This window comes from Haemaphysalis longicornis, unplaced genomic scaffold, assembly GCF_048455015.1.
Source record: "Haemaphysalis longicornis isolate Haplotype H1 unplaced genomic scaffold, Haemaphysalis longicornis Haplotype H1 scaffold_13, whole genome shotgun sequence".
Lineage (NCBI taxonomy): Eukaryota > Metazoa > Arthropoda > Arachnida > Ixodida > Ixodidae > Haemaphysalis > Haemaphysalis longicornis.
The window spans coordinates 62,280,608-62,308,506 of record NW_027526233.1 but is presented as its reverse complement, the minus strand read 5'-3'; the positions used below and the strand labels follow the sequence as shown (position 1 = coordinate 62,308,506).

The following is a 27,899-nucleotide window of genomic DNA, read 5'->3' as shown; positions in this document are numbered from 1 at the left end:
TCCAAATTCTTTATCTGATTCAATGACCTGCCACATCCTCCCCTTTGCTTCTTTCAGAGGTTTTCTTTATTGCCAACTTTTATTTCTATATATATATATGTATATGTATATATATTATCATTACCCTATCTACGCTCTATGCAGGGCGAAGGCCTCTCCTATTATTCTCCAATTACCCCGGTCCTGTGCTAACTGCGACCAATTTATCCCCGAAAACGTTTTTGATGTCATCTGTGTATCTAACTTTCTGCTGCCCAAGCAACGCTTGCCTTCTCTAGGGATCCGCTCTGTTACCCTTAATGACCAACGGTTATTTTGCCTTCGCATTACATGCCCCGCTCACGTCCATTTCTTCTCCTTAATTTCTACCTATAAGTCCATAACAAGCGTTTGTACCCTGACCTACTCCGCTCTCTTCTTTCCCTTAATGTTACACCTATCATTTTCCGCTCCATTGCCCGCTGAGTCGTTTTCAATATAAGTTGAACCCTGTTAGTGAGCCTCCAAGTTTCTGCCCCGTAGGTGAGTACCAGTAAGATGCAGCTGTCATACACTTTCTTCTTTAGGGGCAATGGTAGGCTGCCATTCATTATATGAGAATGTCTGCCGTATGCACTCCACCCCATTCTTATCCTTCTAATTATCCCCGCCTCAGGTTTGGATCTGGGGTCACAACTTATAACTTGGTATATTCGCTTACCACTTCCCCTTCCTCGCCACTTATCCCAAACCGCTGTGCTCTCCCGAGTTTATTGATCATTACTTTGGTTTTCTGCATAATAATTTTGAGGCCCAATGTTCTGCTTTGTTTGACCATTGCACAAAGCATGCTTTGCAATTCGTCCCCCGAGGTACTTAGCAAGGCAACGTCACAAGCAAATCTTAGGTTACTGAGGTATTCTCCATTAACCCTTACTCCCACCTGCTCCCAATATAACGTTCTGAATACTTCTTGTAAACATGATGTGAATAACATTGGAGAGGTTGTGTCTCCTTGTCTGACGCCCTTCCTTATAGGTATTGTACTGCTTTCCTTAAGGAGGTTGATGGTAGCTGTGGACCCATTGTAGATATTCTCTAGTATTCTTACAAAATGCTCATGTACCCTCTGGTTCCGTAAAGCCTGAATGATTGCTGAGGTTACGACCGAGTCAAATGATTTCCCATAATCTTTGAAGGCTATGTATAGGGGTTCAGTATACTCAGCGTACTTCTCTATAACCTGATTGATCGTGTGAATCTGGTCCATTGTTGAATAGTCGTTAAGGAACCCTGGTTGTTCTTTAGGTTGACTGAAATCTAAGGTTGTAGAAGTTCTGTTAGCAAAATTACCTCTCTCTCTAGAGGGAGAGAGAGAGAGAGAGAGGCGTAAGATTGTTCCAAGTTTTATAATAAAACCTGAGCTTACCATTGCCGCTCGTATTTCCATCTTCTTTGACACTCCCTGTCTCAGCTGTTTCATTGATTGTGCTGTACCCCTGGGAGGATTCCCGCGTAAGTAATACATTTCTGACGCTGTTGGCGATGTTCTGGGAGATTTGTTCTACTGGATTCTGTAAAAGAAAAAACACCTTCTCAGAAGAAAAATATTTTTTCGGCTATAGTAGAAGATGTATCTTAGGTATAGGTTAGCATTGCTTGTATTATTTTCCATGACAATACTATTTCGCATGAGAATAGGTCGTAACATTCTTCTTTAATGTTGCAAGAATATGCTACCCTGCTTAAATCGGGATTTTAGGGTCTTTTTTTGCAGACCGCAATAATTTTCATGGAGAGGAAATGTAGTCTAAGTGGTGTAGTCTTACCGCTCTAAATTCTGTTTCTTTCATTATGTTTGTTTTTATAAGAGCGGCTTCGGGGATTCATGAAAGAAATATTAAGCTACTGCTACCGCTTATATAGCCAGTTGTGAAGTTGTCTGAAACCTTTAATTTTCCCTGTAAATATAGGGTTTACTACATGAATGGCCACTTCACCATCAGGACCAACGGTTTGCGTCCTATGCAGCAGCATGGACTTTAAGAAAAATGTGTACACGCTTCGATCGTGAGTTTGAAGGTCAATAGTTTTCACTCTGAATTTTTCTACTCCAATATTTCCGCAAATTTCGGTGTCCCCAAGTTTCTTTACGGTTCGCTGGCAACGATTTATTTAAAAGAATGGTCCACCTGTTGTTTTTCCTCTTAAATATTAGACCCTCCAACACAACTTTTTGCGACAATTTCACGAAAACTATTTCGTGGGGAAGTCGGAACCTATTTCTCGTCCTGTACTGCGTAGTTTCTAACACACAAATCTGCTTCTGTGTCACGCTTATACCTAAATGTTATTCATAGCAATCTTCGTTTTATTTCGGCTCGGGAAGGTGAGAGTTTTCTTTCAGCGCAAATAGCCCCATCTATCATAAAGTAAAGGGTATGTATCATTATCATTTCATTGAAAGCTCCATTATCATTTCATTGATAATGGAGCTTTCTGCCAAAAAGCTTCTGGATACATACCGAATGGCGCACAACCAATATAAATACTTGTTTCGCCACATATCATTCCTGTCATTGCCTACAAAGTACGGATCTGCATAGAAAACCTGAATCAGAAAGTTATGATAGGCTGCGTGTGTCACTACAATTATTAAAAGGCACCCAAACCATGTGTCGTTTTAGCATATACTTTGTCTTCTTTGAAGTTATGTATAATATTTTGTAATTTTTAGAGTACACTTGGCGTTTTTCTATTTAGGTTTTGTTTTTACTGACCGGCTGTGCCAGGCTGTGGTGTATGTATTATCCGCTGGCCAAGTGAAGCGCCTGTCCCATTCTTTATGCCGCACGAATTACCTGCTTTGAAAAGGTGAGTGTTTCGAGCTAACGGCACCTGCCTAGAATAGTCTTAATATATTTTAATAATCTTACTAATTATCTTAATATAAATTCTACTGTTCGAGAAACACTCACCCCGAAGGCTAAAGGCCAGCAGTGCAGACGCCGAGGTGTTGTGTATCCCTCGAGTTGTTAGGGGAGCACAAGGTCACTCCAATAAACTTGTTTTTTCCTTCAAGACAACTGCAGCGTCGCTGGCCTCATGAAATCTGGTGTAGGTACCGAGTACACACATCCTGAACCCTCTCCATTTCTCAAACAAGCACAACTCGCGCCAGCCGCCGACAGCAAGGCCTAAAGCTACAGCTTGGACTACTTCTGGATAAATTGAAGGCGGAAGACGTCACAACTGGTGCCATGAACAGCGCATCTACGATGACCACCAAAGCGAGCTCTTGTGTAGTTCTGCAGCAAGCCCGGGAGCCGCCATAATTTCACCGGTTACCTACGGAAGATCCTGAGGAATTGTTGAAGCATCTCGAGAGGTCCGAACGTTTAACGGACGGGATGACGACGAAACACCCAGGCAAGTGTTGTTCTACCTTGAAGACTCCACGTGCGTTCGGTTCGAGAACCACGAGCATATACGGACGACCTGGGAGTTATTCAAGACTGAACTTTTGAAAACGTTCATGAATCAGGTAGGCAAGCAACGCGCTGAGCAGCTGCTGTAGACACGCACGCAGCGTCCCAATGAAAGCCTGCTCGTGTTTGTAGAGTGTTGAAGCGACTTTTTCGCCTGCGGACCCACAAATGAGCGAAGAAAAGAAACGAAGGTTTCTCATGCGAGAGGTTAAGAAGGAGCTTTTTGCGTGCCTTGTAAGCAACCCCCCTTTGGAAGACTGTGGCCGAATTCGCGTTTGAGGCAGCCACGTTGGAGAAGCCGCTTGAAGTACGAAGAAGGCAGTGCGACGCCCAATCGATGCTGTGGTTTCGAAAGCTATTGGTGCCTGGGCCATTTGCTCTGAGACACTACGGGAGACCATCCGTGGAGTGGTGAGGGAGGGTCTGCGCAAACTTTTCCCGATGACGCCACAAGCTCAAGTCGCTTCCCTGACTGACGTGATCTGGAACCAAGTACACCACGCTTTGGGAACATCCATGCTGCCCGAAGAACGTCGCGAGCCCCAAGCGATGACCTACTTCGCGGGTGTTCGTCCACCCCGCCCCGCCCGAAGCCGTCGTCAAGACGCCCCGCCGTAGCGGTGTCCACTGTCCCCCACCCAACCCCCCGTAGCCCAAAACCAGAGGCGTATACTAACGTATAGCCAACACTGACGTATAGCGAACCACCGATAATCATCCGCTATTTTACTACTGGGGAGGCCGAACACATATACCGTAGCTGCACGTACAATAGGCTCGGTTTGCGAGGGTTCTTCTTCAATGCACCACGCACTCGACACGGAGAGCACCCTACTAAAATCGAGGGCAACCTGTCCAAACCCAACCGAGGTCCAGCGCGCTTCAACCGTTCACTGTCACCCTACGAATACCGATCGCCAAGCCGTCGAAGCAACACAGACTCCACGCGTGCGAGTTTCCCAAGCCACGTAGGGGAAACTAAAAGCAGCAACTTCTGGAGATAAATTTAAACGAAATAAACGAAATAATTCTGGAGATAAACGAAACCCTCCAACAACGCAACTATTCGCCGAAGACCATGATCTATATTCTTGCCCTCAGCCCGACGACCCAATTCAACCCTGATGTGACTCCCGAACACGACGACAGCAACACAGAGCGACGCGTAGCCGACATGACCGAGCCTGCCGCTGAGAAGACGACAACGACAAGGCATAGGGCCCGACCTTGAACACGCACAAGCATATATACGACATCCCGACGCACCCGGAAGTCGAGGAAGGCGACGACCGACGTCCAGTTGTCCTTAGACGGCTCTGATGCAGTCGCTGTCGTAGACACGTCCGCCGACTACTCAGGAATGAGCGAAAACTTTACGTCTAAGTTGAAGAAGTTACAAGCAGATGAAACTGTCCACACATACGCAAAGCAGTAGGCCATCTAGTTACGCCAAGTGGAACGTGCACGTCCCGAGTAACAAGAGACGGCACCAGGTATTGTGCTACGTTCGTCATTTTCCCAACTGCTTCCTTGACGTGATTCTTGGAAAGCGTTCTTGATGGATAATGGTACAATAATTTATCTGCACACCAAGTCGATAACGTTTTCCCCTGATTACTCAATGATGCTGTAGCCGAAACACCATGCTTCTGTACGGATCGTCGATGATCAGAACACCCTGCCACCGCGCGCAAGCTCGATGTGCACAATCTACCGTGAGGATGCTGCTCCTGACGTCGAAGCTGTTGTAGAATGTAACCCATGTTTGCTCCTTGACCATGGTGTCTCCGTCGCAATAGGCATTGCGTGCTTCAAGCAACGCCAATCCCAAGTTTTCTTCAGTATTTTCACCGAGGAGTACCAGCATAAAAACAAGGGCGCTGCAATTGCGTTCCTCGAAGAAACGCAACAGTAAAGTGACGTGAAAGCAATCGGCGACCTTAAACGCGCTTTTAATGATGGCTCCAAGCATCCCCATCCCTTCGACGGGAAGCCTGCGCTACCACAAGTGAAACGGAAGAACATTTTGGTTTTGCCGCGTCGATATGTCGATACACCAAGTGTTTTTCGTCGAACTCAAAATTACGGCAGGCACCTCTACCGAAGCACCGAATTTAACCGAGGATGGAGCCCGACCTACCCGAAACTATGCAGACCGCGTGTTAACCCACGAACGGTAAGCCATCCGTATACAAGTCGAAGACATGCTCAACCATGACATTAAACAGCCATCGAAAACACTCCTGGGTTGCGACGGTCGTACTGGTGAAGAAAAAAGACGGCATATTAAGGTTGTGCATTGACTACGGGCGACTGAACAAAATCACCAAAATGGCGTGTTGTCCCTACCACCAGTTGACGACGCCCTCGACCACCTTTGCCAGGCGACGTACTTCTCATTGATGGATCAAATGACAGGCCATTGGCAAATAGAAGTGGACGTGAGAGACCGAGGGAAGACTGAATTGATAACCCCGGATGGCCTTTACTAGTTAAAGGTGAGGCCGTGCGTACTGTGCGCGGCAAAAGCATTGTTGTAAAGAGTCATGGACACCATGCTTGCCGGCCTGAAATAGCACGTCTGTTTCGTACACCTCGACGGCGTTATGGTATTCGCCCGAATTTTTGACGAACACCTTGCAAGGTTGGAGTCTGTAGTCGAGGCAATTCGGTCTTCGGGCTTAACTCTAAAGTCTGAAAAGTTCCGATTCGCGTACGAGAAAGTCACGTATTTGGGTCATGTCGTCAACGCCGTGGGAGTCCTGCCTGACCCGGTGAAAACTGCAGCCATAGCCAACTTCCCCAAATCGATAAACAAGAAACGGCTGCGAAGATTTCTCGGCTTGAGCGCATACTACCGGGTCTTCGACGCAAACGTCGAATGCATTATAGAGCCACTCGCACGCTTGACTAAACGTGGCTTCCATTTCAGTTGGGAGAACGCCCAAGAAAAAGCATTCTGTGAGATGCAACAATGCCTGTACAACCCGCCCATACCCACTCATTTCGACGAAAGCACCTAAACGGAAATATGCACGCACACCAGTGTTAAGGGCTTGGGTGTCGCCCTCGTCCAAAACGAAAGCAGATGCGAAAACATTATCGCCTATGCCAGTCGTGGTCTGGCGACGGAGGAGAAAAATGACTCAGCCTCTGAGAAAGAGTGCCTCGCAATTATATGGGCCATTTCAAAATTTCGCCCTTACGTGTACGGTAGACCATTTAATGTTGTGACACACCACCATGGTCTGTGCTGGCTCGTCTATTATAAGGACCCCTCTGGCCGTCTTGGGCGATGGAGCTTCGTCCTGGTGCAGTTGGACTTTACAATCGCATATTATTCAGGCGGGAAACCTTCCAACGCCAACTTCCCGTCCCGCTCTTACGTCGACTAACCACTGCTAGACTCCCATGAAGACATCGCGCTTTTCGGAGTCTTGAGGGAGAGCTACCTAGCCCAGCAACGTGCCGAACCCGACTTACGCGTAATAATCAATTACCTGAAAGGACGGAACGACGCCGTGCCTGGGGTGCTCAAACAGAACTTACCAGAATTCAACCTTAAAAAATTCCCCGCATTTCCCCGAGGGGAAGAATGTGAAAGTGCGAATGCACGAGTTGAATTTGCGCGGTTCGGTAATGTTCGAGAGAGATCACACACACACACACAACTACAAAGAAAGAAAGATGCATTTATTCACAGACACCTATTTGTGTTGTCGTTGTACTTGATTGCTAGAGCGGATCTCAGCTTTAAAATTTCGTGTCAGTACTCCTTTAAGCAGGTGCATTAGCCCTTCTCACGCCCGATTCTTGGCCAATCCCCCACGTGGGTATGTGCCATGTCAGCGGCCAGGCAGCGTGCGCCCATCTCCCCCCGTTGCCAAGGAAGACGAGGAGATTCCTGGCCAATACCCCACGTGGGTATGTGCCATGTCAGCGGCCAGGCTGCGCGCACCCATCTCCACGTGCGCGGACATGGCCGGTGGACGCAGGTTCAAGGTCGCTTAAGAAGTGCATTGCACTTAAAAGTCCGGCCTCGTGACGAAAAAGTTCAGCCCCGGAGCGAGAACTAATTACCTTCTAGTCATCCTCGCAGACCATCGTGACGAAGTTTGAAAGCATGCCACGACGACCCGTCTTCTGGACATCTCGGCGCAGCTCGCACTATTGAAAAAATCAAGACGAAGTACTCCTCGCCCCTCCTTATATCCGACGTCACCCACTACGTCCTGAGCTACAGTGACTGCCACCGACGAGACCCGCAGGACTTCTGCAGCCGATCGCCGTCCCATCGAGGCCCTTCCGACAGATTGGAATGGACCTTGTGGTCTCGTTCCCTATGTCCCGAACGGAGGACAAGCGGATTGTCGTAGCGACAGACTACATGACGCGCTACGAAGAAACCGCCGTTTTTCCGTCGAGGACTGCATAAGATGTCGCGAAGTTCTTCGCAAACCAAGTTGTGCTGTGACAGGGAGCCCCTGAAGTCCTAATCGCGGATTGCGGAATGACCTTCACTGCGGATCTGATTCAAGGAATCTTACGCTATAGCAACACGGATCACCGTAGAACAACGGCGTGCCACCCCCAAATGAGCGGTGTAACGGAACGTCTGAACAATAGCTATCGCGGTTATGCTCTCTATGTATGTCGACGTTGTACATAAGACTTGGGAAGAAGTCCTTCCGTATCTCACGTTTGCGTACAACACGGCTACCCAGCAAACTATGCTGATGACACCGTTCGAGCTTGTCTACGGAATACGGCCGACTACGATGCTGGATGCCAAGCTTCCACTCGTAGAATCCGACGACCTCAATGCGGACGTCCGAGGATACCTTCAGCATGTGGAGGAGGTCCTCCAGGTTGCTCGACTTCGCACAGCGGACGAGCAGCTGGTGGATGCCGGACGCTAGAACCTACGACCCCGAGAAACTGCGTACCTCCAAGGGGATCGTGTGTGGGTTTGGACTGTTATCCGAGTACAAAGACTCAGTGGGAATCTTCAGCGACGGTATATCTGACCATACCGGATTATACAGTGTGTTGCCAACTTACCTACGAGGTGATACCCGATATCAAATATGGAAGATCACGACGACGCACGGCACCTGAAGTCGGCCACGGGGTTCGCGTCAAACTTAGCACGCAATAAAACGGACTTTCTTTTTTTGTTTGTTCGGACTGTCTTTCAGTTTAGCATCGGTCGATGTACTCTTAGAAGGGGGTAATGCCGCGAACCATGGATTGAGTTAGTTTATTTATGATTTGTTTTTGGCGACCGGCTGCGCCGGGTGGTGTTCTCCGTGTTATCCGTTACCAAAAAAAGCGCGTGTTTTCTTCTTTATGCTGCACGTGTTATCTGCTTTTACAGGGAGAGTGTTGCGAGCTGACGGCACCTTCCTAGAATAATCTTCTTCCATTTAGAGTGTTCTTGGTGCAATTCCACAGGTCAAAAAACACTCGCTACGAGAGATAAAGGCCAGCAGAGCAGACACCGCGGTGTGCAATTCGCCGACACTTGCCTGCGCACGTGGCTTTGTTGACTGCTGCTTCGCCGCCTGTGTATACTGTTCGAGTTGTTAGGAGAGCACAAGTTCGCTCCAATAAACTTGTTTTTTCCTTAAAGACAACTGCGACGTGTCTGGCCTCGTGAGAATATTACAGTGAAAGTTTAAAAACACAAGTCAGGGCCCTATTTTGCACCACTATTTTCAGACATACTACGCAAGATAATATTGTCTACCATTACTCACACGATGAAACATTTCCTTGAAACGCAGCTAGTGCAAACTTTCAGAAAATTCTTTAAAAAGAGGTTCTAAATATTTGTTCAGAAACAGAAGATACTGTCTAGAGACCCTTTGTTACAGTTAAATATTTTGTAAGCTCCGCACACAGTCAGCCCACTCATTCATCCCTTGCCATTGTCAATCTGCCTGACTAAGTTCTCCATATTCCCTTTTGTTTCGATTGCTTTACCTGTAGAGTAGGTTTTTTTTAAAAAGACGCTGTGGTAAAATATTCTAAAATCGCGGCGATTTGTATTTATTTCATTAGGTGGATATACATGTTAGGTCAAGAAGACATAAATGTAAGTAATTCTTGAGTGCACATCCTATTACATCCTGTTGCCTACAGCACCAGACATCCCTGCGTAGCGTCTAGCGTTAAGAATTACTAGTTTATTCGTGTTATATAGAGGCTCTCTAAGTTGATAGTAAAGCAGCAATACGTGCACCGATACACGAAAGCCGTCGTTATGGGTCATGCATAAATGCACAAGCCTTTTTCTCAGGTCTTTCTTCTATCTTTAGCATGAAAAATTAGGAACTGTGTTTTCTGCTTCAATTAAATAATACTGAAGTTGCTGAAACATGGCGCAATAAAAATGAATCCGGCAATAAAAAAATTCACTATGGAGTTTTTAAGGCACACTTCTCGCTTTTAAGCCGGAAGGTACATTCACAGGCGAAGTACAAAATTACTGCCAACAAAGCATGCTTGCTTTGAAATGCTTTACTTTTATACCTATATTTATTCAGCTGGATAAAACAGCAAAATAATCCTGTATTATCTGAGCAGACAACACATGGGGTCTCCATTTTCAAGGTTTTTCACACGTAATAAATTTGATGCCGGCCCAGCAGCGCTGCACTAATATACGAAAGAAAAAAGTGACTCAGAATTCTGCATGATACAAACCAGAAAAACTACCAATAACTGCCAACTAGTGTAATCAAACTAGTGTTCCAGCGTTTTATAATTAAGCATTCCATATGTGAAGTAAAACATTACTTATTACCATTCTATGGAACTGTAGTGTTCGCGTAGACGCCGATTTATTGTGAGTAGAAGAGAATTCAGAAGAGCCAATAGCTCTATTAGAGACCTTGTAGAGACACAGCCCTATTCGCAGTGACTTGTAATTAAATATTTAAAGATATACACATTACATTCTGAAGATAGAATTTTCGGCTAGAAAGGTGGCTTCGACGTGCAGACGTATTCTTTCTGGAACGCAGAAAGCGGTGAAAAGCACCCGAAAATTGCTATCAATCAAAGCCAACAAAACAAACGCAATTGTTTTTTATCACTGGTACGTGTTTTCTTGTTTTTGTGCCTTTTTGGGCAAAATATCCACTGCCCCTTACTTTTTCGGCATAGAAAAGTTTATGGCTCAAAGGGAAATTATGTTACGGTGAAATTTCAGGTTGCCATGGCACATCGATTCAGTGACAGCTCAGAAAGGAGCTCTACAGTGATGACTGTCCGTGCCGTCAATCCCGTGCCGTCAATCTCGCCGTCAAACCTCAACATAACGCTACATTTCTGGTGAGGTGCTGGGTAATCAGTTCGCAGGAGCCTAGGTCTTCAATAGTGAATCCAAAGTGCCTCTAGCGCTCAGAGAAAGAAGACGCCGCCTCTGAAACCGGCAGGACTACTTCAACCAATAAAGCGCCTTTTCAACAAGTCGGCATGGACTTCCTGGGGCCATTTCCAACATCCACGAAGGGTAACCAATATATCGTGGTCGCTACTGAATACCTCACACGGTAGGCAAAGACAGCGCTTGTCTTACGATCAACCTCGGCTGAGGTACCACAGCTTTTTTGTGCACAACATCGTTTTGCGGAATGGTGCCCCACAGGTCGTAATAACAGACAAAGGTACAGCTTTCACAGCTGATCTCATGCAGTCCGTTATGATGATCACGCACACCCCAACCCACAGGCGGACTAGTGCCTACCATCTGCAGGCCAACGGTTTGACAGAGAGAATAAAGAGGACCCGCGCCGACATACTTTCAATGTATGCCGACGTCGAGCACGAAACCTTGGACGTAATTTTGATGTACTCTACTTTCGCATACAACACGGCAGTTCAGGAGACAACAGCAATTACTCATTTCCAATTGTTTTACGCTCGCACCGCGACTACTCCCTTAGATTCCATGCTAACAGTTCATGAAGATGAAGAGAACATTGACGTTGATAATTTCGTGCAAAAAGCGGAGGAAGCACGCCATCTAGCACGGCAGCGGATCCAGCGTCAGCAGTGCGCCGACGCAGCTCGCTACGATCAGCCCAGGCGGTTGGTGTTTTATGAGCCCGGAGACGCGGTGTGGGTTTGCACACACGTTCGCGCGCACGGACGTTCGGAACAACAACTCCGTCGGTACTTTAGCCCATATAAGGTCGTGCGCCGCCTTTGTCACGTCAATTACGAAGTTATACCGGATGGTAGCACTTATTCCTCGCGACGCAGGGCAACTTTCGAGGTCGTTCAGGTCGTCCGAATGAAGCCTTACTACGAAAGAAACTGACCTCACCCTTATCAACAAGACCTAGAAAGTTAGACTGACGACAACACTGTGATGTTACCAGCAAGAGGGCAACTCACTCCGCCGTCTTTTTCTGGCTATGATCGTCTACAGCCACAACCGAGTATCGAGACGATGCTCTCTCAGAAGACGGGGCAATGCTACGGCACAGCGATTCAGTTAAAGCTAAGAAAGGAGGTATACAGTGATGACGGTTCGTGCCGTCAATCCCGCCATCGCACGAAATCAGATGCACGTGTTCTGGCGCATGGAAGTGAAACAAGAGCAAACTCGTTTGTGTATCACTGGGTACCGGCATCGCCATTAGCCGTGTGGATTAGGCCAAATTCTTGCGTTCAACTTATTGCTTTTGCGTAGTGAACCTCAACTTAGCGCTACAATTGGTTGTAGGGTCCCCACGTTACGTATCGCCACTACAGTTCTTTCTCGTTATTTGAGATTCTGAGTCCTTTAGAAGTCCTCTTCTTATATAAAGCTCGCTTCCTATCCTGAAGCATTACCGCCAATACGTTTTCCTATTGGGTGGTTAATTGGCCAAACCTTTATTCAAGGCCTTTCAAGCCACCAAGAGTGTGCCCGATTTTTTATCTCTGGCAGCCCTTGTTAATGCATATGTTTCTCGAAAGAATAAAACAGCCCCTAACCTCCATCATACAAGAGCATTCAGCCCATCGCCATGGCCAAAAATACCCCTGTTTTTTAAGGTAAAATTAAACAGAAAACCTCTCAACAATTGCCCTATGTAATGATCTTTTCAGCGATTTCAATGCCTGCGGAAACTGGCAGGCATTAGGCACGTGCTTTTCACGTTCCTTTCTATTTCTTCTTACACGTCAATAATACAACTCAAGTGGCTGAGTGCCACGTCCCGATATATTTTTTCAATGATTTGCTGATAATTGCCCTATGTAAGGTCCTATACAATACTACACTGTCCAACATATTGCCACGTAGCTAAACATGACGCAGCTGTCTTGAAAAAAAAAGAAGTGAAGTGTTTTGGAGCGAACTTGTGCTCCCCTAACAACTGAAAAAATACCCAAGCGGCGAAACACCAGTCAACAAAGGGACGTGCGTAAACTGGTATCAGCGATTCGAATGCCGCCGCATCTGCTCAGCGGGAATTTATCACTCGGCGTGAGGGTTTCTGGAATACTCGAATTGTATTCAAAACACTGTACATTGTGGAGAGGGGAGAATTGCAGAAGCCCGCGAATGCCGGAAAGGAGGCGCCGTTCCCGTCGATCAGCAGCCAGGGCATGTCATGGGTCACGCGGAAACCCGGCCATTGAATAGGATGGCAGGGCGGTGAAAATGACGTCATTCGGGAGGTGAGAAGATACAGGCAGAGAGCGCGCGAGGGACGTTTGGAGGCGACGACCACCGGAACAGGAGCCGCGAGAAACTGGCTCGTCTCGGAGAGCATCGCGGAGGCCGCGCATCGACGAACATCGTCACCAGTCAGGTGCCTTTATCACCGGTAGCGCCTGAGTTAACTGACTCGGCTGCCCAAGCAACGCGGGACCCGTTGACAACGCCTAACACGGGAGCGCGAGGGTGGTTTGAAGAATAAGCGACCCCAAAGAATTACCGCTTGTTGTCCTTGCCTCTTGCCTCCCTCCCCACGCCAGCGCTGTCCACACGGCAGCCGCGTGCTGAGGATCGTCCGAGTCTGACCAACGCCACATTTTGGCGCCCAACGTGGGGCCCGAACCCAAGACCCTGAGATTATTACTCTCATGCTCTACCGACTGAGCCGCTCAGATTGCGGCGGGCGCTGGGTCTAGTGCAGCTGGTAATGTTGCAACCTAGGGTGGTCGAGAATGCGTGTGAGAGTGCGCGCCTGTAAGGCGCTAATATGGCCTGTAAGCCGCTAAAAAAATAATGTAACGTCACTAATGGTACAAAATTGTCTAACCATCCCCCAGGCCTACATTGGCGTTGTAGACTGCCGGCATTTCTTTCTGTATTTCCTAACGAGCCCCTCATTTCCAAACCCTGTTATCGTGCGAAAGCTTAGCGAGGGCCTCGGTTCTGGCAGCCTTGATGCCAAGGTAGCATAAGAGGGTTTCCCCCCAGTTACCCGCTCATGACAGGCTGTAGACGTTCGCGTCACCCCCTAGGGGTCGAAAAGAAGGTCCCCTTCTCCCCGTGTAGTCTGAGTGGCGGTGGCTACCACCCTCAAGCGTCAGATACAGTTGTAGTAAATATAAATACACCAGAGAGTGAAGGAGAACACAGTCGCCCGGATAGCCGAATTGGTAAGGCATTCGAGATCTAATCGAAAGGCGTGGATTTGGTCCCGGCTGTGGGCAAGTGCTTTTCTTTCTTTCTTTCTCACGTAATTAATAAAAAAAATGTAATGTAACAAACCGTACAAAATTGTCTAACCTTTCCCCTATGTCTTCTTTCGCGTTGTAAACGGCCGGCATTTGTTTCTGTATATATATATATATATTTATATATATATATATATATATTTATATATATATATATATATATATATATATATATATATATATATATATATATATATATATATATATATATATATATATATATATATATATATATATATATATATACATTATATATCGCAGTTGAACACTCAGTTGAACACACACCCCTTTGGCCACACTGGCGCGCCTGCTAACGGCCACTATCTCTGTTATAATTACCCCCCGGGAAAAAAAGGAGCCATCCTTGGCGACTCAAGGCGAGGTGAGGACGAGCGGGTCGTAATACGGCCTAAGGCGCTGAATGTGAACAGTCTCCCAGCCACGGCGACGACGATCTGTAGGAAGAGTGACCGGCTCAACGAAGTAATTCACGGGTGAAGTTAGCTCGACGAGTCGGTAGGGTCCCTCGTATTTAGCTTGTAGTTTGCTCGAAAGGCCGGCGTTATTGGACGGTGTCGAAAGCCAAACTAGTGAACCAGCAGCGTATGTAGGAGCTCCGCTGGAAGCGTCTTGGCGAGCCTTCTGACGGCCTTAGTCTGCGGTTGTGAATGATCTCTCCAGTTGGCGGCACTCATCTGCATGCTTGGCGATTTCCGAGACGGGTGCAGACTCGGACGCATCCGGGTGGTATGGAAGGATAGTGTCCAATGTACACGATGGCTCACGTCCGTATAATAAAAAGAATGGCGAGAAGCCCGTAGTTGTCTGCGTCGCCGTATTGTAGGCGTAAGTGACGAAAGGCAGAACTAAATCCCAGTTGGAATGGTCTGGAGAAACGTACATCGAAATCATGTCGCCTAATGTACGGTTGAAGCGCTCAGTCAGTCCGTTAGTTTGCGGGTGATAGGAGGAGCTTTTTCTATGAACGACTCGACATTCGGTCAGCAGGGCCTCCACAACGTCTGACAAGAAGACGCGTCCCCTGTCACTCAACTATTCTCTCGGCGCTCCATGGCGAAGTATAAAACCTTGAAGGAAGAAGGATGCGACGTCGCTGGCGGTAACAGCGTGTAGTGCGGCTGTTTCTGCATACCTCGGGAGGTGGTCAACCACGACGATAATCCATCGGTTGCCTGCAGTCGTGGGGGGGAGCGGACCATATATGTCGATGCCGACACGGTCGAAAGGGCGAGCCGGACATGGTAGCGGCTGCAGCGGGCCGGTTTGGTGTTCAGGGGGAGACTTGCGACGCTGGCAATCTGTACTTGAGTGAACGTACTTGGTTACAAACGTGTACATTGCACGCCAGTAATAGCGCAAACGCAAGCGCTGGTACGTTTTGAGCACCCAAGCATGCGCGCTCGGTGCATCAGCGTGGTAGTGGGAGCAGAAATCAGAGCGCAGATGGCCAGGGATGACGAGTAACCATTTCCGGCCCTCAGATGAATAGTTGCGGCGGTAAAGAAGGCCGTCCCGAAGGGTCAGTGAAAAGCCTGGCGGCGCAGCGTCCGAGAGGCCGCAACTGTTGACGGACTCGACAAATATTGACGGACAGAGCCAATCCACGGATCTTTAAGCTGTTCCACTGCCGTGTCAACTGAGTGTAGAGACGCCACGGTACCATCTGGCATAGATGAACTGTGATCGTCCGACCCCACGGGTGATCTGGACAGGGCATCCGCATCCGTGTGTCTGCGTCCGGACCGGTATACGACGCGAATGTCGTGCTCCTGCAGGCGAAGAGCCCAACGACCGAGTCTGCCAGAAGGGTCTTTGAGTGAAGACAGCCAGCAGAGGGCGTGGTGGTCCGTAACGACGTTGAATGGACGGCCGTAGAGGTAAGGGCGAAACTTGTTGATTGCCCAAACGATCGCCAAACATTCTTTCTCTGTTACGGAATAATTCCGTTCCGCCTTCGTCAGAGTGCGGCTGGCGTATGCGACGACGTATTCATGGAAGCCAGCTTTCCGCTGGGCGAGAATGGCGCCAAGACCGACACCACTCGCGTCAGTGTGCACTTCAGTAGGTGCAAGCGGGTCAAAATGGCGCAGTATTGGGGGCGTCGTAAGCAGGCTCCGCATGGTCACAAAGGAGTTGTCACAAGCAGGCGACCACTGGAGACGTTCGCTGTGTCCACTGAGGAGCTGTGTTAAAGGGGCAATGATGGTGGCAAAGTTTCGGATGAATCGGCGAAAATAGGAGCATCAGCCGATAAAGCTTCGGAGGTCTTTCAGAGTGGCCGGTTTGGGAAACTCTGCCACGGTACGAAGCTTGTCCTGATCTGAAAAGATGCCGTCTTTGGACGCAACATGGCCCAAAATTGTTAATTTTCGAGCAGCGAAGCGGCACTTCTTCAGATTCAGTTGCAAGCCGGCTGACGTGAGGCAGGTCAACACTTGCCTAAGGCGCTCAAGGTGCGTGTCAAAATGCGTTGAAAACACAACGATGTCTTCCAAATAACAAAGACAGGTTTTCCACTTAAGGCCCCGTAAAACGTTGTCCATCATTCGTTGGAAAGTGGCTGCCGCATTACAAAGCCCCAACGGCATCACGTTAAATTCGTAAAGACCATCAGGTGTAACGAACGCTGTTTTGGAGCGGTCGGCATCAGCCATGGGCACTTGCCAGTAACGCGACCGCAGGTCCAAGGAGGAGAAAAACTTGGCACCCTGGAGGCAGTCAAGAGCGTCGTCTATACGGGGCAGCGGATAAACGTCCTTGCGCGTAATCTTATTGAGGCGGCGATGATCCACGGAGAACCGGATCGACCCGTCCTTTTTTGTGACCAGAACAACAGGAGAGGCCCACGGGCTGGTAGAGGGTCGGATGACATTACGGGTAACCATATGGGACACTTTCTCGTCGATCACGCGGCGCTCCGTAGGTGACGCGCGATATGGTCTCTGCCACAGTGGGGCGTAGTAGCCGTTGTCTATTTCATGTGAAACTGCCGACGTGCGTCCCAGGGTGGTTTGTACGCAATCAAAGGAGTAGCGAAAACTCTGAAGGCGGGCGATGAGCTTGTCGCGTTGCTCAAGCCTAAGGCCCTTGTCGACGGACTGCAGGAACGCATCCGAGCTTGACGCACGCACAGGACTAAGTGTGCCAACAGTGAGCAGCGATGGTTCGTCGGGCACAGCGTTCATGTGAGAAGGGTCAACGGCTTCCACACACCCTATACATTCCCCATGGAACAAGGTAGTCGGGCAAGAAGGTGGGTTACAGATGACGATTAATCTGCAACCGTACTGGACGTCGATGACAGCAGAGGGTAAAGGCAGACATTTGCGCGAGAGGAAGGACCTGGAAGGCGTGAAAACCACAGTCGTGTCGTCCACATTGCACAAAACGGGCACTATGACGGAAGATCTCGGGGGAATGTCCGTATCTTCGGAAACAGTTAACTTGGTCGACAGCTCGTTCGGGTGGCAGCTCGTAGAACGGTAAAAGTTCAACTTGCAAGCGGGCGCAATCGATTATGGCATGATGTCGGGATAGGAAGTCCCAGCCGAGGATTATGTCGTGGGAACATGATGGGATAACAATGAACTCGATGACGTAGGTGACGTCTAGGATGAGAACCCGAGCGGTACACATGGCCAACGGTTTAATCTCTTGCGCGCTCGCAGTACGAAGGGTAAGGTCAGAGACAGGTGTCGTAACTTTACGTAATGAGCGGCGTAGACGTTCATTCAACACAGACACAGCGGCACCAGTGTCAATAAGCGCGAGGGTGGCGACACCTTCAACAGTCACGTCTATAACATTGGGGGGTGAAGAGGAAGGCTTCGGAATTTCGACGGGGCTGCAGTTCTTGCCTCGGGAACTGCAGCCGTTAGTTTCCCTCAGCGGTAGGATTCTGGCGGGGACGCATGGGAGACGGCGAATGGCGACGCGGGGAAAAGGAGCGACGGCTGGAAAAGGGCGGACGGTCGGCAGAGGACGAATTCGGTGCCTGACCCAAGTCTTCATGGGTGTAGTATGGTTGCGGTCCATAGGGAGGCACTCGATGGACGTCGCTAGCAGGCGGTGGCCGCCGACGGCACAACCGAGCGACGTGTCCGCGCATGCAGCACGCGTAACAGATAGGGCGGTTGTCAGATGTGCGCCAGGGGTTCAGCGGTTCAGCTGGTAGCCGAGGATAAGGCGTCGCGCATTGGTCTCTCACATGCGGGTACGCTTGGAAAGCACCGGGCTGCAGTTGCCGGACCACTGAAGTGTAACTGAAGGGGAGCGCTCCAGGAATGGCGGGGGGCACCGCCATTGTCACTGGTGGTGCGACGGGCGCTGCCACTGGTTGGTCGAGGGGCACTGTCACTTGCGGTTCGAACGGGGGTGCCACGGGCGACGCGATGGTCGCTACCACGGGGGCCGGCACAAGTGTAGGTTGGCGAACTGCAGGAAGCGCCTCGGAGACTTGCTCACGGATGACGCGGCGTACAGTCGAAGGCAGTGAAGGCGAAGGCACAGGCTCATGAACACTGGGAAGCAGAGCCAGCTGTCGAGCAATTTCTGCGCGCACGAACTCCTCGATGTGCGGCAGAAGAGAAGAAAGGTCTTGTGGCATCATGAGAGAGGAAAGGCATCCCCGTGAGCACTCTTCATGGGGCGATGTGCGCTGGCGAGTAACGACACGCTGCTTGCGCAGTCCATCGTAGCTCAGGCACCATGTAGTGATTTCAAAGGCGAACAACATTTGAGCAACATTTGAAACGTGAACTCTTCTATCCCTTTCAGAACGTGTCTGACCTTCTCGCTCTCCGGCATCGCAGGGTCAACTCGCTTGCAAAGGTCTACAATGTCCTCGTTGTAACTCGTGTCACTTTCATTGTCCTGCTGGGCTCGGACGCGCCGGCGTTGTTCGGCGTTGAGCTTGCGTAGAGTGGGGCGACCCAACGCTGCCAGGAACCGCGTCCTAAAGGCCGACCAAGTCTGCATTTTCGGTTCATTCTTATGAAACCATGACTCAGCTAATTTGTCGAGGGAGAAAGGTACGTGGTTGAGTTTGGCAACGTCATCCCAGCGGTTGTGGGTGCTCACCCTTTCGTATGTTGAGAGCCAATCTTCCGCATAGATGTCGTCGCTGCCGGTGAAACTGGAGGGGTCGCGTTGACGCAGTGACGCGAAGCAGATGACGGGCGCAGGCTGCGGCGGGGTCATGTCGTGCTCGATTCCTCGGGAGACGGGAGTGAGCACTCGCTTGCTTCGTAGTTCCAGGCCGGAGACCGTACAAAGACTACGACCTCCACCAAAATATAATGGGGTTTATTAGCAAACGGCTAGAGCGTGGTAACGGGGGCTGGTTGTACCAGAGGCCAAGCTAGCTCGGTAGTCCACGCGCCGGTCTCTCAGCAAGATCGTTCTCGATGGGGCTGCTCCGATGACTGAGCCTTGCACATAGATCCAGTTGGGGGATTGACGCCACCTGACAGTTAGCCTCGGTCTCAGTTGAATACACACCCCTTTGGCCACACTGGCGCGCCTGCTAACGGCCACTATTTCTGTTACAATATATATATATATCAACATATATGTATGTACCTTTATGTAAACAATTGAATGGTCAGTGTGAAAAACAACAATATTGTTACGTACGAAACTCTCGTGGGCAATGTCTCACAGCGCATTGACCCAAAAATGAGACGGCGACAAAGTGCCTGGTGCGCACCTTGCGCGATCTCTGTCATGGCCGAAATGTACATAATGTAAATAGATCGCTTCAGCCCATCGCATCGTTCGTTTCCTCTTTGTCCAGCCAAACGAAACATTTTTGTGAAGGTGCGGGGTAATCCTCATCCTAACCTTTGCATCGCATCGTTTGGGCGTGGGCGCAACCGTCGAGGGACCGTTGGAAGGGTCCGGCAGCCCAAACCCGCAGCGACCAGCACTCTACCTCATCTCACGCCGTGTGGCCCCAGCCCGTGAACAGCCGATCAACACCAGCCGTTACAAGCCGAGAGCAGATGAATAGAAGATGCCACGGCCCCAGTCCACTCGTACGACGTGGCTCAAACTCGTCAGACAGTCTGTTTCTGCCTTCAAGACATCGGTGTTGCGGGGCCACGCATCATCAAATATATCATCATCTGTGGTGGCAGACACATCTTCACTTCATGTTTTCATCGAAATGATCATCCGCATCACAATCCTCACGTTGCCTCAACCTCGACTAATGCTGTCGACCAATGCTCGAACATAAGCTCCGGTTCGGTCTCAACCGGATTGGTGATGTTGCGTACTAGACTCAGGTGACCAATGTCTCACAGCACCTTGACACAAGAACGATGAGACGGCGACAAATTGCCTGATACGCACCTTGTGCGATCACTGTCATGGCTGAAGTGTACATAAATTAAATAGATAGCTTCTCCCCATCGCATCGTCTTAGCCTCGGCGCAACCACCGAGGTACCGTTGGCCGTGTCGGGCAGCCCCAGCCACATCCCAGCCCAGCCCAGCCCAGCCCAGGGAAATCCCGACTGTATTAAGGACGGAAAGTTGGGCTAGTTGGTTAGACGATAATGGGTACGTTTTACTAGCGCAGAAGACACACCACACGAGTAAAAAAAACAATAGGCGAACAATAAACATACACTGAATTTATTACAAAATACACATACACACTATGACAGCGATGCACGCGCCAAAAAAAGGGGGAGAGAGGAAGGGACACCTATAAATTACGCGTGGGCGGCTTAATCTTTTTTGCAGGAACATCACTCCTTTAGTGGACAATCTCATAAAAGATGTGCTGATACATTCGGCCCCTTCTTGATGAAGGCAATATGCCTCATATACTTCACGTTCGCGTTGGTTGCGTGCCCTGCCAAGACCTGCGTTTTTTCAAATGCTTGAGTGCATTTGCACCTGCGACAATGGTCGGCAGAAGGCCCCGTTCCCATTACAGCCAATACTGCTGACTGATGGTCTCTAAGACTGTCATGCAGGCATCGCCCCGTCTGGCCAATATAACAATGCGGTGGGCCAGTGGAATGCAATAGAGTACACCAGTACCGCATGGCACAAAGCGCGTGGCCTGCTTCATCAAGCACTCAGGTGTTTTCGTTTCGCTGTTAATTTTGAGGCACATTTTCACCAACTTGTGGGGAGCCGAAAATACAACGGGCACTCCAAATTTTCCCGCCGCTTTTTTGAGGCGATGTTAGTGCTGATGATGTAAGGGACTACTTCTGGTCTCACTCTTTCAGACTGTTCATTTCCCTCAGCATTGTGTCTGGCGTCTTTTATTTTGGCGACAAGGCTCTCCACCACACTGCCAATGATTTCTTGGGTGAAACCTGCACATTTTAAACGCCTGACCTGTATCGTGACGCTAGGGCCAACCTGGTGTTCACAGGATTTATCTAGAGCAGGCGCAGGCAGAACTTAGCTCTTCCTCTTTTTATAATTTCGAATGGGCCGGATTATAACTCAAAATTTGTTTTTTAAATCGCGGATTGTACCTTCGGCTTACGTTTTCACGGTTCATGCATTTGCATATGTCAAGGTACTGAAGACAGCCGTGTTCTGGCATTTCGTACATGAACCGAAGTCCTTCAGCATTTCCTCTAAAAATGTCTAGAGCACTGTCGACCACAGGGGTGTTCAATCCCCCGACCCGCTGCCTCCTCCGACCACGAAGAGGACGAGGCAGTAGTAAAAGGGACGAGAGCTCGTGCAGCGAATCTGCCAGGGGACGGTTCGGAAGCTAGCCGCATCGCCAATAAACAGTTTTCTTATGCCTTGAGTTTCGCTTTTCGGCACTCGTGGCTCAACATTTTTTGGTGCAGACGACCCGGGACTATGGCCGGGACCTTCTGAGGTTCCTTGAGGAGACCGAACATCACGGAGAAACTCAAGTGCAAGCGAGCATCGAGGCGGGCGCAGAATACCAAGCTCATCAACGAGGCAAGTGCTATTCTGATGTACATTTGCGCTTCGGTAGACCAACTGACGTCGTTATACGAAAGGCTTAAAACGAACAACGACGAACTTAACAAGATCAACAATGAGCTCGAAAGCTATATCGAGGACGACGCGTTCGAGGCTGAGTACATCAGCGTGATTGAATATCAAGACCACGCGACACGCATCCTTACCGAACTGAAAAGCAGGAGCACTCGTTTTTCACAGTCTGTGACAGTCATGTCAACGGCCGCTGAAAACCCGAATTCTCAAGTCGTCGCTCCACAGAGAAAAGGAGCAAGCCTTCCGAAGCTGACCATCGCTCCCTTCTACGGGGATTTGTGCAAGTGGAACGAATTCTGGGAGCAGTTTGATCAGGTGATCAACCATGACAGCGGTCTTACTCTCTCCGAGAAATTCAATTATCTTCGACACTTTTTGAAGGGAAAATCTGCCTCATCTGTCAGCGGTTTACCAACGACAGAAGCTTGCTACAAGGATGCTATCGGAATACTAACAAAACGCTTTGGTGACAAGACGCGTCTTGAGCAGAAGTACTTCGCCAGACTGCACATGCTGAATCTCGTTAGGACATGCAGCGACACAGTGGGGCTGCGGAAGCTCTACGATTATGTGTTCGTCAATATACAAGGCATCGAGACTCTGGGTGTAAAGAAATCATCGTTCTCATCGATGCTCTGCGACATTCTTTTGCGGGCTCTACCCCATGACATTGTCGTCCAGTCACACCGTACGTCTGCCGCTCAAGCATCTACCCAACGTACAGACGCCTCTCAAGAAGAGACTGACCTGGACCGCCTGTTGACGTTTCTTGGCATGGAGCTGGAAAGCCTAGAGAAGAGCAATTTTAGGAGCACCAAGGGCCAACAGCATATACCAGGTGACATCGAAGGCAAGGGGTTCCATTTCCGTGACTAGAAAGCGACATTGTCCGTTTTGCACAACCACTCCAACAAGACGACTGAGAGTTGTTCTTTTTGTAAGCCGACACAACTCCTGACCGATATCGGCAGGGCAGATATTTCTTTGCAGCAACAGAAGCAACTTCTGGCCAAGGGCGTGAGATGTTTCCGCGGCACATGGAAAGGGCACCGACCCCGAGATTGTCGTCGGAAAGTTTCATCTGGCAAGTGCACCGGCCGTCACGCTTCGAGTATGTGTGATCGCGACAGAAGCCGTTCGCAAGCACGTCGAGGTACTGGGGGACCTGATGCAACTGCGACGGTGTGCGCGTCCTTTAGAGGGGGCAAAGAAGTCGATGAACAGCAAAGCTCTGTCCTTCAAACCTTTCGGGCCTGGGCAGTTAGTGACGATGCCTGAAGATATGTCAGAGGAGTTTTCGACGCCGGAAGCTAGCGCACCTTTCTGACGGAGGACCTATGTGCGCATCTTCGGCCGAGGAGCATTGGGTTCACCACGATTGCAGTGGATACGTTCGTTAACGTGAGGACCCAACCACCTATAAAACGTCGCGTCGTAGAAATCCGGTTACATAACCAGTTCACGGGCAGTGAAGCTGTGTTGCGGGCAATTGTGATACCCCACATCTGCCACGACATTGAGGCGACTTGCAAGGAGTCATCCTTTGTGGCGACCTTTAAAATGTCCGGGAAAAACATCGCCGATGAACTGATGCGGCCGACCATCGTAACTACATGCGGCATAAGCGTGTTAATAGGTTCAGACCAGGTGTGGACAGTGCTAACCGGAGAAGTCTCGAGATTTGAAGGAAACGAAAGCCCAATCGGATTGAATTCCAAGTTCGGATGGACCTTCCAGGGTACCACAACCGCTTTAGCAACAATCAGCAAAACCTCACGCATGATGGTTTACGTGCTAAGAACACATGCAGTAGAGTCAGACGAGATTGTCCGCTCATTTTGGGAGCTTGAGAGCAAGGGTATATCGGAATCGATCGGCGAATGCTTGGAGCAAAGAACAACCGTTCAGCGGTTCGAAAAGACCATTCGTTTCCTAAATGGGCGTTTCCTGGTAGCTCTACCCTGGAAGGACGGCTTCGAGCTCTCTAACAACAAGCAGGTTGCCACCACAAGACTGCAACGACTCTTATACAGGCTGTTCAAGAATGAGGTACTGCTGAAAATGTATCACAAGACGATCAGAGGGTACTTCGAATCAGGACACGCTGAAGTAGTAGAAACCCTTCCGTTTACCCAGAGAAACTCTACTACATGCCTGACAGAGAAATCATTAGAGAGCAGGCCCTTACCACAAAAGTGAAGATCGTGTTCGACGCGTCGCCACACGCCAGAGGGTGTAAATCACTTAATGAATGCCTTGAAAAAGGTGACAACTTGTACCAAGAAATAGACAAAATTCTCCACCGGTTCCGGACTAGCCCTATTGCCATCATTGGTGACATAGAAAAAGCCTTTCTTCAGATATCTATCAAAGAAGATGACAGGGATGCATTCCGATTTCTCTTGTTTAAAGAAGGAAGTAGCTTATAGTACGTCAAGCATGAGCTCACGGAATGCCGAATGACGAGAGTTCCGTTCGGAGCAACATGTAGCCCATTCCTGCTTACCGCAACAATCCTTCACCATTTAAAGAATACAATTGGAGAAAAAGCTGAAACGGCCGAATTGCTCAGCGAGTCATTCTACGTCGATGACCTGGTCTCTGGTGCCGCCACAGAACAGGAGGTCATCCAGGTTTGCATTGAAGCACAAGAAATTATGGAGGCGGCAGGAATGACACTGAGGAAGTGGACTACAAAGTCGTACGAAGTCAGGGAGTTTCTGCAGCAAGGGCAAAGGGCGGCGAGCAAGGAAATGGTTGTCCTTCAAGAATCCACGATAAGGGTGCTAGGAATCGCTTGGGATCCCGCGAAGGATACGTTGAGTTTAGTTCTGACTAACCTGATGAAATTTTGAAATCAAGAGCAAACACAAAACGCTTTTTCTTGCAGACGGCTTCGCGTGGTTTTGACCAACTCGGATTTGTTGGCCCTTTCACCATAGCGGCAAGGATGCTCTGTCAGAAGCTTTGGTCACGCGGCAGCGCTAGGGACGACGACTTACCGCAAGATCTGCAATTTGAATGGGACGAATCGGTGCGTCAATTACTGAAACTCAACATTGTCACCGTTTCTAGGTGTGTTGGTGGAACCTTCGCCCTACCAGAAGAATTAGAGACACATGTTTTCTGCGACGCAAGCCCGTTAGCATACGGAGCTGTTGCCTAAATCGTCACAAATCACCCAAGACAAGGACATTTGCTAATTTCAAAATCACGCGTAGCACCGATCAAGAAAGTAACCCTCCCTCGACTAGAGCTTTTAGAAGAATTGGTTGGAGCAAGACTTCTTACATACGTGGCCAAGGCTCTTGCGTGATTCAAAATAGACTGCAGGTTCTTGACAGACTCAACGATCACATTGACTTGGATAAAAAGTGCGTCGGTCAAGTGCAAGCCATTCGTCGCTGAGAGGGTTAGAGAAATCAACGAAAAGACAGATCCGACCAAGTGGAGGTATTGTCCTGGAAAAGACAATTCGGTTGACATGTTAACTCGTGGTGCATCCATTGAGAAAATAATATCAACCCAAGCTTGGTGGCATGGCCCTGCATGGTTAACGGATAAAGATGTTTGGCCATCGCAAGCTGTTGACTGTAGCACTGAATGGGAACCCTTGGAGGCAGAAGCGATAACCGTCCAAATCGCACACGTTACTGAATCTGAAGCACTAGAACCACTTCTTAATATTGCTAGATACAGCAAGCTTTCTTTGCTGCTTAGAGTCACGGCGAGGGTCTTCCGCTTCAGAAACCACTGCTGACGCCTCGAAATAACCTCGGGCCCAAGGACAGCTGAAGAAATGACACGGGTCGAAAAGTACTGGGTCGAGGTTGTTCAATCCCAAGCGTATAAAAGTGAGGTCGACTGCCTTTCAAATGACACCGCTTTAGAGGGCTCATCACCAATCACTGAACTCAACCTCTTTCTGGATTCCGATGATCCACTTCGAGTTGGAGGTCGCCTGTCACGACTACCTGTTCCAGAAGAAGTGAAACACCCAATCATTCTGCCACCATACTACCGTTTGTCGGAACTATATATAGTAAGATCCCACCTTCAAGTTATGTACGGTGGCGTGAGGGACACGTTAACTCAACTGAGAGAACGCTACTGGATTCACAAGCTCGATTCCAAGTCAAGGGAGTCATCCATGGCTGATACCTGTGCAAGCGCTTCTCAACACGGCCAGGCAGTGCTCCCTCTGCCCCTCTTCCTGGTCACAGCTTGTGATCGACTAATCCTCTCGAAGCTGTGGAGATAGACTTCACAGGGCTACTCTTCATACGGTCCTCTAACAGCCCCAACAGCTACATAGCTCTTTTGACATGTGCTACATCACGAGCAGTGCATCTGGAACTGGTCAGTTCGATGACCTCAGAAGCATTCCTGATGTCTTTCCGGCGTTTCGTATCACGGAGGGGCCTACCTCGAGTCATTTATTCAGTCAATGCCAAGACATTTAGAAAAACATCATCTGACGTCAAGCGACTTCACAGGATGTTCCTTCAAGACAGCGTCGCTGGGCATATCAGCAGCGCCGAAGTTGCTTGTAGGTTAATCGCGCCTGACGCCCCTTGGTGGGGCTGGTGGTGGGAGCGTCTCGTGAGAACTCTTAAGACAACACTGTGCAACATTCTGGGTAAAGCTCTTCTCACCTTCGAAGAACCAGCAACAGTTCATACCGAAGTCGAAGCTGTGATGAATTCTAGGCCATTAATATCCATCCAGTCGGACATAGGTGAACCGTGTGCGTTAACGCCCGCCGACATCCTGATCGAAAGAAGGTTTACAGCTCTACCGCGTGGGGCATCGAATGTCGCCACCACTTCAACGCGCACAGACGATCTCCGAAGGCAACAGTATAGAAAGTGACTCACGGAAAACTTCTGGACCAGATGGCACAAGGAGTACCTCCTTCAGTTGCGATCAGCCCATTTTACAGCCCGAAGGACGGCAACAAAATTTAACGTGGCGGACATCGTGCTCGTCTATGCAGAGAAAATGCCTCGTCAAATGTGGAACCTGGTTCGTATACTAGAAGTCTACAGAAGCATGGACGGCCGTAGCCGCTCGTGCAAAATCAATGTGCAGGATGGTCTTGTCACCATCAGAGCTATCCAGAGACTCTGCCCATTTTAACTTGCCGCTACTTAACACTTTTGCCGGGGCCTGGAGTATGTTCAATCCCTCCAGCCGCTGCCTCCTCCGACCACGAAGACGACGAGGCAGTAGTAAAAGGGAAGAGAGCTCGTGCATGGAATCTGGCAGTGGACGGTTCGGAAGCTAGCCGCATCGCCAATAAACAGTTTTCTTACGCCTTGATTTTCGCTTTTCGGCACTCGTGGCTCAACAGGGGCATTTACTAGAGGCTCGACACCTTTTAAAATACCCAGGTAGTCGTCAACATATCTAAAAACCGTGGCAGCAATTCCTGGGTCAGGGCACGGGCAAATATGCTTGTCAAAATAGGCTAGAACAAACTCACTTTATTTGGTTGCAATACAGGAACGTATTCAAACTTCCTTCCCTCTGAACAACGTAGTCACCACCAAAGTGCACCACAGCTGAAGAAAGATAAAAACTGAGCAATTCTAAAAAATTCTCAACTCACACCCCTGCGGAATTCTGGAGGGCCACTGGCCCGAAGTCAGCTATGCACTCTCTGACAGCACACATAATTGCATTATGAGACAGTGAATTGAAAAGATCCTCAACGTCC

The 27,899-nt window shown here is 49.2% G+C and overlaps 1 protein-coding gene across 1 annotated transcript in view; it reads right to left on the bottom strand.

Annotated features, from left to right (window-relative positions):
- LOC144164071 (caspase-3-like) overlaps window positions 1–27,899 on the bottom strand; it is a 90,266-nt gene that overhangs the window by 47,303 nt on the left and 15,064 nt on the right. Inside the window, exon 2 of the mRNA XM_077694645.1 lies at window positions 1,409–1,553. Within this exon, the coding sequence (XP_077550771.1) occupies window positions 1,409–1,553 (145 nt within the window). The remainder of the gene's footprint in view (window positions 1–1,408; window positions 1,554–27,899) is intronic.